Source organism: Lates calcarifer, linkage group LG10 (genome assembly GCF_001640805.2).
Source record: "Lates calcarifer isolate ASB-BC8 linkage group LG10, TLL_Latcal_v3, whole genome shotgun sequence".
NCBI lineage: Eukaryota > Metazoa > Chordata > Actinopteri > Centropomidae > Lates > Lates calcarifer.
In genome coordinates, this window is record NC_066842.1 from 15,631,736 (window position 1) to 15,641,109 (window position 9,374).

At 43.3% G+C, this 9,374-nt stretch overlaps 1 protein-coding gene across 2 annotated transcripts; it reads left to right on the forward strand.

Moving 5' to 3' along the window:
• Positions 1–568: 568 nt before the first annotated feature.
• On the forward strand, positions 569–8,917 carry prr5a (proline rich 5a (renal)). 2 transcript variants are annotated; one of them, XM_018663952.2, is made up of 11 exons: positions 569–821; positions 2,150–2,280; positions 4,442–4,567; positions 4,660–4,740; positions 5,268–5,316; positions 5,429–5,486; positions 5,592–5,683; positions 5,780–5,920; positions 6,783–6,918; positions 7,022–7,300; positions 7,410–8,917. In XM_018663952.2, the coding sequence occupies exons 2-11, from the start codon at positions 2,150–2,152 to the stop codon at positions 7,697–7,699; spliced, it is 1,383 nt and encodes a 460-aa protein (XP_018519468.1). In that variant the 5' UTR covers positions 569–821; the 3' UTR covers positions 7,700–8,917. The 2 variants fall into 2 exon arrangements, with proteins under 2 accessions (XP_018519468.1, XP_018519467.1); XM_018663951.2 differs by lacking the exon at positions 569–821 and adding an exon at positions 1,746–1,902.
• The last annotated feature ends 457 nt before the right edge of the window (positions 8,918–9,374 follow it).

Genomic DNA, 9,374 nt, shown 5'->3' on the forward strand with positions numbered 1-9,374 from the left:
TAACAGAGGATTATCTGCAAAATGCCTGCGCCCGCACTGGCAGATGGTGAGACACCCAGTGTGCTAAACTGCATAGATTGGGGTCAGCGCTGGCTACTATGCGTTCACTGCCTCCACTGTCTGATTATAAAGACCACATTAGCCAAAGCAACATGGCACACGCAGGCCTCAGCACCAGTGTCTGCACACCTGCGCGTACAGCTGTGCTATGGTGCAAATATACACCACAGCTCTCAGCTTTGTTTGTTTTGGAAGGTGATTGCGTGCTTGCAGGTTAACAGCCAATATGTGTCTCTGTGGTAATGTCTCCAACATGAGTCCGCGTTTTAATGTGTGAGAAATAACCTGAAAAATAGTCCGGACATGTCCAAAGTACGACCACCTCGCGCTTTATGTTTTTTTTTTTCTCCCTTGAATCTCAGTGATCCCCCCCCTCTTTCTGCATACACGGCTAGTGACCACGGTGCGCGTCCACGTGCCGCTCGCGGCCGCGTCCATGCGTCCAGGTTTAGCTTTGTATCTCGTCAAAACAAAGCGGGGGCGAGCCAGAGAGCGAGGGAGGGAGGGAGCGAGCGAGAAAGAAAGAGAGAGAGAGAGGGAGAGGGAGAGAGAGAGCGGCGGTGCATGCCTCATGAATGAGTCCCCCTCCACCGCGCCGCAGGTCGGACCCTTCATCCGCCTGCACCCTGATGCCCGTGTGGGTGCGCAGACTGGCGGGGAGCAGTCCAGCTGATGAGCCCGGACGGTAAACACTTCCCGTCAGTACTGAGCTTACATGACCGTCTCATCCCATCAGGAACAACGCGACAGGATAAGCAACGGTGAGTGCAGGCTACAGTGGGCGGGCAGAGGCGCATGACATACGGCAACTTTGTAGCCATTATGATAGTTTTTATCCATAGGTGGAACCTAATGATCCGTCTGCGCCAGTCTGTGTGTGTTCATAACACATCCACGTTGTTTACAGTGACACCTCGCCTCATCCTCTCGTCCACACAGGTGAAAAAAAACAAAACAGAAAAACCTCCACGTACGCACGACTGGCTGTACATTCCTCTCTGTAGGATAAACGTGGACTGTTGATGATTGCGTGTCTGACCGATTGATTGGCTCTAATGTCGAATAAACATGTCTGGGGGCAGAGCAGTGGGGTATCCGTGTGGGCCAGAAAACCAATAGAGACTGATAGAAATTAAAAGTGACATCGATATGACTGTAGTCGCCCCTAAAAGACAAGGAGGAGGGGTGAACAAAAGCAGAAATGCCCAGACTGGCGTCGCATGGCATGTCGGATACAGAGTGTGTAGTCTGTCTTTGTGTGTGTGTGTGTGTGTGTGTGTGTGTCCCTTACTGAGATGTGATCTTACTCAAATGAAACTGCAGGTCAGTCCCTGAGAAAACACACCAGTCACCCGTTTACCCACTGGCAGGCAGAGGGTTGGCAGGGAGGGAGGTTTGTGTTGTGTCTTTGTCTGAAGAGTGACAGCCCAGACTGTTGTTCTCCCCTCTGACCAGGGGATGGTGCTTCACTATGTACAGTATGTTTCTATGGGGAGACACCCAAATAGACTACAATACTGTAATGTCATACTCCAAAGAGAGAGAAAGAGAGAGAGAGGGGAGTGTGGCTACGTGGCTCTTTACAGGAATTATCCACACACTCATACTGTACATGCACACACATGCATTTCCCTTTTTTTTCTCCCTGATGTAATGTGTGTGTGATTGTGGTAAGGTAGGAGCGTAGGTTGAGCCCTGATTGCAAAACACTCCTTCCATGGTGTTGAAATAACAGTCACTGACAGAATAAGGAAACAGAGAGCTGCCTGCTGATTTTACACTGTAACTCCTTTAAGGAGATCGCAAATGTGTGGCTTGATTTTCTCCTGTGCCTTTGTGACTGTAAGTTTTACTTATAATTACTTAATTATTATGTTTGTTGTTTTAGTGCTTTAACGTTCCTCATTTCAGTCAGAGTAAAGGCTAGCATGAGGATCATGGCCGTGTCACGGCCTCAGACATTTTTCTCTGATGTCTCACGCATCCTTGAAACTTGTAACCTCTCCCGTACGCTCTTGTTTACCTCTGCTGACATTTCTGCCTTTACTCAAATCTCAACAACCAAATCTCCATCCTCTTCCCCCTCTAGATGCTTGACGGACTCCGGCGGAGGCATGCCTCCCGGCCATCCCCCCGACCCCTGTCCCTCAACTTCAGCACCTTCTCCGCCCCTCCCCCGAGCCCGGACATGGATGGCAGCAGCGAGCATCCAATCAGGAGGTGAGGCTCGGTTCCTGGGATTAACATTTCACAACATACAACATCCTGGAAAATGCATGAACTATTCATTAATGTTCATAAAAACCCCACCATCTCCTGTCCCGGAGGATTTCATTAACCGGCAGAGCTTTGCCTGCAACACATGTTGACCTAATGGTAATGATCTCCTGGTGGGATGTTTGATTGACTCATTTCCATATGTGTGCACATCTCATCAGTCTGTACACTTGCTTTCCATGTTTTTTTTTTGTGTGTTTTTTGTGTGGGTGTGGAGGGAGGGAGGGTCTGTCGTTCACTGCCATGCTGTCAGCAGAGACTTTCTGGACTGCGTGGGTTTGAACTCATCATCCTTATTTTTCTTCAGTGTTAGTTTTCACCAGTCCCTCCTGAAAATAGAGAACAGAATTTTTCTTTTACACTCATTTCAATTCAGGACATTTTCTTTTTTTCTGAATGTATGAAAGTATTGACTGAAACAAGCTGATCACATCTGGGATCTTGAGGTGAAGTAGGATTTAAGAGAATCACGTGTGTGACAGGAGAGGATGTCTCATATAGAGCTGGACCAAGGGATAAAGCGAAGGGCCCCATATATCGGCAATGTTCGCTTATTGCAGATGTTTCGTGTCAGTATATATGTTGGCCGATAAATAAGGAGAAACATCTGTACAGAAATGCAATGTAAGAATATATTGATATCAGATTTTACAAAGGAATAGTAAAGGAAATTTGCTTTCTTGTCAAGATTTAGATGAGATGATCAGTACCACATCTGTATCCTAATGTGAACTGAGAGTCAGCAGTTGATTAGCTTAGCTTAGCATAAAGACTGGAAACGGGGAAGCATTTAGCCTGGCTCTGTCTAAAGGTGACAAAAACCACTGAAGCTCACTAAATAACATGCAACATTTCACTTGTTTACTTTGTACAAAAAAAACATCCTGTTGTGGTTTTATGGGTTTTATGTACTAGACTATTTCTTAGCTGGGTGCAATGACTTCCCTATGTTTCCAGTGTTTATGCTAAGCTAAGCTAACCAAAAGCTAGCTTTAGCTTCTTATTTATCATACAGAGAGTGTGGTATCGATCTTCCCATCTAACACAGTCAAACTTTGTTCAAATCCACCTTACATTATGTCACATTTGTTTAATTTGCAAAGATACCAATTATATCGGGTTGAATTTTGGGAAATGAGTCTAAAAACATACACAAGTCATGCAGAATATTTCCCTTTGATGGAATGATGCTGCCATAAAAACTTGTATTTCTGTGCTTGAATATTTTATTCAGTGTGAACATGAAACATTCAGCTCATACACAATATATATGTGATACTGTCAGACAGGATAGAGATGGTTTTTCCAACCTTAAAGCTATTTCAGAGGATATTGAAGAGGAGAAACTGGATATTATAGATATCATTATCTGTGTCAAAAGTCCAGTACCAGTTGGGCTCCAGCCTCATGTTTTGTACTACTTTGTACTCCTCTTGTCCTGCACCAGCTGTGTTGAAAACGGGAGAGCAGGAAAACCTTCTTTACTGTCTTGTATTGAGTCACTGCTTCCTATCCCTGTTTTTGTTGTTGTTAATAAGCCGGAATACTTCCTCCTCTGCCTCCCCTCTGTACAGTGACAAAGACCCAACTGCTTCGGTCTGCTTACCCTGCAGTTCCTCTGGCATCTGTGCTCTGCATAAATATTTGTCTGCATCAATGGTCGTATTGTATTGACAGAGAGGCAGAGAAGGAGGAAGAGTATGCCCCCATCGGTGCATGTGCTATTGTTTTCTTCCCTTCAGAGACTTCGGGCAGTGTGGTGACACTGTGGCCCACCTCTCGGCTTGGCTCCACCCATCCTGCTCTTAACGTGCTGCCCCTCTCTCACCATGCATCATCCTGTCCTACTTCTCTCCTCCTCTTGTCGCCGGCCGCTCTTTGTATTGTCATTGTGCTTTTTTTTTTTCCTCCTCTGCGTACTCTTGTCTCTCTCTCAGACTCAGGCCGCTTATGTTCTCCTCTCCCCTCCGGGCCATCTCCTCCTCGCGTTCCTCCTCGGCATCTCTGTGTGGCAGCTCATTCCCTGACCTTCTTTCTCTCCCGTCCAGCAGCACTTAGCGCATACTCTCATTTCTCTCCGCTTCCTTTATATCTCCCTCATGAGGACTCTGCACCGGCTGAAGTTGATGAGCTCCCCCAGCCTCAGTGAGCTCGGGAAGAGTGAGAAAAGTTCACCAGAGGACAGAGGGGAGAAGCAGAAGAGGGCAGGAGCCAACGCCACCTGGAACAGGTATCACCAAAATACAGCACAAAAAAAGCAGTGTTTAAATGCATTTGGGACGGCGGCATTGACCAGCTTTATGTGTGTGTCTTATATTGCAGCATCCACAACGCTGTCATAGCAGTCTTCCAGAAGAAAGGTTTGGCAGACAACGAACTCTACACCCTCAATGAAGGTGTCCGGTAAGTTCAGTCACAGAAACAGCCACACGCTAACACAGTATGGAAAAACCTACCTTATTTTAGCTAGCTGATGTCATTTTGTGCTATAATTGGTATAATTACTGTCTGTCCTGTGCATGCTGACTGAACGTTTTCTCGTGAATGAGGTTGTTTGTATGTGTGCATGTACTGTATGTGGGCCTGGGGAGTCATGTGGTCCTGCCAGATATCTCATTATCTTTCCCAACCAGACCCATCCCTCCTATCACATCAGCCTCTATTATAGCTCAGTAAACACATTTCCATGTAGAGAAAAGCCACAGAGAGGTTCACACACATGTCTTTAACTACACAGGAAACTCTGGATTATAATGCAGGAAAACAGCGTGTTTACTAGATTGGTTTTCATTCTGTGCTTCCGTGTAGTTGAGTAATAAATTGCAGGTTATAAACACATTTAGTTATTGATAATGATTGAATGCTGTCCACTGTATATTTGTTCATGTTCATTTTGACTTTTGAAGTGAAGTGAATGTTTGTTTTCTCAGACATCTGTTGAAGACTGAGCTGGGGTCCTTCTTCACCGAATACCTCCAGGTAACATCTTTGATTTTAAATGAAAACATGAAACTTACAGATCACGTCAGACAGGAATATTTATTATAGGTCGGATTCTCAGATGTTCATAAGTATTTTCTTGTTTCAACAGAACCAGTTGTTGACAAAAGGCATGGTCATCCTTCGGGACAAGATAAGGTTCTATGAAGGTAAAATGGTGATACGTAGTCAGAAAATATGTCATGGTGGATGGTGTCAGTGAATTAAGCTTTAGTCAGCTGTCTTCTTGGCTTGTTCTCGTGTGATCGATGCAGGTCAGAAGTTACTCGACTCTCTGGCAGAGACGTGGGACTTCTTCTTCTGTGATGTTCTCTCGATGCTGCAGGCCATCTTTCATCCAGTTCAGGTACATGATCTTCCAAAGATTCAGCTCGTTTTTTTTTTTTTTTTTTTGCTGTGTTTGCTGTCCAAAGGATAATTTCCATGTCCTTCCTGTGCGCAGGGCAAGGAGCCCTCTGTCCGACAGCTAGCTCTGCTTCACTTCAGAAACACCATAGTCCTGAGTGTGAAGTTAGAGGACGCCCTGTCTCGACCTCGGGCCCGTGTGCCCCCCTCAGTCACACAGATGCTGCTTATTCTACAGGTAGGCCTGCAGGCACAGAGGTAAACTTTACTGCTCCTTGCCTTTGTCGCCGTTTGGTTATTTTTTGCTCTTAATAAGGCAAATCAGCACCTAAAGCTCAAGTTTTTGAGCTTTGCACATGTTAATATGAGACTGCTTCCAAGTACAGAAGGGTAAGCCGCCATCACAGATGATAAACACCTGCTGTTTTCCATCTTCAGTCCAGCTCGAATGTACTATCTTGTATCTCGACATGAATATACACACATTAGACTGAATAGCATAAAAATACCCACAAATATTAATCAAATTTTTTTTTTTTTTTTTTTTTTTTTTTTTGTGTATCAAAGTGCAAAAGAAATGTATAAAGTCAATGAAAGAAATAAAACTTAATTGTGAGAACTTGGAAAAGCAGGTTAATTGTAACTGAGTATAATGAATACTGGGCCTACATCTAATGTACATTTCATTATCAGTTGATATATTGATTTTTTAAAAAATGATTTATCATTTAGTCAGTATCATGTTAAAGGTAAATGAGTCATTTCCATTTCAAGTTACCACAAATTTCTTAGACACAAGTTTCTGATTGTGATTCTGATTCACAGTGTTATTTTGTTATTGTTTATTCCCATTTCTTTTGTTGCTTTATTATATTTTATTATTGTTTATTATTGGTTAGTGTCTGATTCACAGTCATAAAAACAAAAGAGATAGGGAAATGCACCAATGTGTCTCATTTCAGAAGCTGCAACCATAAATATTTGGTATTTTTACTTTATAAATATAAAAATTGTCATTGGTCTTTTTTTTCTCATGGACTTGAGCACTGAGGAGCAGCTTTAGTTCACTCTTACATGCCTGTCTGTGTTTTTGTTTATAGGGGGTCCATGAGTCACGTGGTGTGAATGAGGACTACCTGAGGCTGGAGTCTCTGGTTCAGAAGGTGGTCTCACCGTACCTGGGCACCCACGGGCTTTACTCTGGAGACGGTGCAGAGGCCCACTGCTGTGTCCTGGGTGAGACAGTGTGAACACAACATAGAGAGTAGAGTAGTAATGGTGTTTGCTTCTGAGGAGGAACATTCCTTAACCCTCCCCTTCTTTGCCTCTCGTCTCTCAGAGAAGCGTTTACCGTGGGGCTGGCCCAAGCCTGCAGATCAACCGTCTAAGAACCCTGTGGTACGATCCAAGAGCTACAATATCCCTCTCCTGCTGACCCCGGTGGCTGAGTATGACCCAGATGCCAGCTCTGTGGGCAGTGGAGGAATTAGACGCCACTCAGCCTGTGAGATTATATCATGCTTGGAGGAACAAGGACTGGCCTATGCTGACCTGGCCCCAGGATCTGAACTGTCTGGCCCCTCCTCCAACAGGCTTTGTGTGGGCTCTCAGTTCAATGGTATGACAAAACAACAGGATGCCTCTATCCATTATTATGGTAGTTATTGTGGAAAAAAAACATCATAATTTAATAATCCCATAATAATCCAGCACCCTGTCATTCCCAGGTATTGTACAAGCGGGAGCCAGTGCCATGGACTTGCCTCTGTCGTCTCCCTCCATCCTTCCCCTTCATTCTTCAGGAGCTCTCCACGGCACCGAGGCCACAACAACAATGACTGATCTCAGCAAGGGTGCATCCTCCACGCCGCCCAGCGAATCATCCAGCCCTGAAACCATAATTGGACAAGTGCTAGAGTCTGCAGACTCAGACTCAGATGGGATATTTATTGATTTCCCTTCTCACTCGTCGGAGGCTATGGGGTACAGCCGCGACAGCAGGCAGAGCACTGTGTAGCTGTGGTTGCCTTTAGGATCGCACCCGGCCTCCCTTCACCCCACCCCACCCCCATCAGTGTGTACATTCATAATCTGGGACACGGATTAAAGAAATCTTAAAAGTACATTTCATTAAATGGGTACCATCCTCCTCTCTCACTGTAGTACGATGAGTTTCCATGACGACTCCATTCCAAGGGCTTTCACTGGTGAGGGAAAACCTTGCAACTCTAACTTTTTAAAAACTGTGGAAAACACTCTTGACCAACAAATACTGAAAATGCTTTAAAGACATAGTAACAGCCACACCATTATATTAGCTGACATGTTCTTTCATCACCATGAACATGGGCACTGCAGTTAATTTTAAGTCGATGTACCACACGCCAACCTGCTGCTATAAAAATTTAATTACACACAAAATGTGTATTAATTCTTAAAATAGTCTCTAATAAATGCATTAATTACTCATATTTGGTTTCATTTCATAAAAACTGCAGTGTCCAGTGCTTTCAGTAAATTATTTAGCCTAAAAAAAAAAAAGAACAATATACATCTTCCACAGAAGCAGATGGGTGTTGGGCTGAGATCCACAGACAGGCTGGATAAGTAGTGAGAGTCTAATCATGCACTCCGAGTTTTGGTCTTTGCTGGCAATCACAAAAATACAGAATATCACTGACATTATCCTGTAGCCTATAGCAGGGCACATACTGTAATCGCTAAACTCACAAAAACTACCAAAAGTTACAAGGTTTTCACACAACAGCATTTCCTTATCTCTTCTGAGGAGATGGTTTTTAAAGCTGCCATTTAAATGGAAGATGAAATTTAACATATTTATCATGGGTTTGTGTTGTATTTGTGTATTTATAATCTCACCAGAGTTTTTCATTCTCTGTTTACGCTCTGTTGTCTGCCGACTGGCAGTAACACGGTAACGAGGTCTTCTGCTCTCACTTTTGTACGACATCTTATGAAAATGTGGACTGTTAAATAATTTTTATCGTCAGTGGCACTCATAGACATCTAATGCAAAATTCTCTTCTTAGAGCAAACATCAGTGTGACAGCATTTGCTTCTCTGTATTAGCTTTGTACAGCAGGAGTTTGAGAAATACGCCGATGTTTATTGTTTACATTTGACAAAGACATGAATATTTTGACTGAATGTTGTCTCACACACTGTATTTTGCACCACTACTACCTTGTAAATAAAAGTGCATAGTTGGTTTTTAGGACAGCTAGTTAGTGTAAAGTGAGCTTTTACCTTGAGATGAATTGAGATTTTAATAAGGGCTTTTTAACTGAATCTTTTTCAAATGATGTTTTACCTCAAGCGTTTTGTACTTTACTTTTTTTGACAATCTATGATGTCTACGAAGTTGTACTTTGTATTAATTTGTTATACTAGCCCAGTAAAAAAATAAATAAATTTGAGTAATGTTTAAAACATGGGTTGATTCGTTGGAAATAGAATATTTGCCCTGATTGATATTTCCCTGTTGTTAATATCATCATAAAAAGCTGGTTAGGGACTTATCAATTTAGAAATACAGAGGTCCTTAGCCCAAATCCCTCCAATGTACACCCCACCCCACAGCAGAGAGTTAGGATTTTGTTAGTATAATGTTAGTATTAAATTAACCACCATGTAACGTTTTATTCTTTCCTTCAGGTTTGAAAATTCTTTAA

What these genes read in the sequence shown, in the direction of transcription:
- prr5a (XM_018663951.2), top strand. Translation starts at nt 1,867, where the DNA reads ATGTGTGGCTTGATTTTCTCCTGTGCCTTTGTGACT. An exon ending in AGCGAGCATCCAATCAGGAG is followed by an intron (nt 2,281 to 4,441) that starts GTGAGGCTCGGT and finishes CTCCCTCATGAG; the next exon opens with GACTCTGCACCGGCTGAAGT. An exon ending in TCTTCACCGAATACCTCCAG is followed by an intron (nt 5,317 to 5,428) that starts GTAACATCTTTG and finishes TTGTTTCAACAG; the next exon opens with AACCAGTTGTTGACAAAAGG.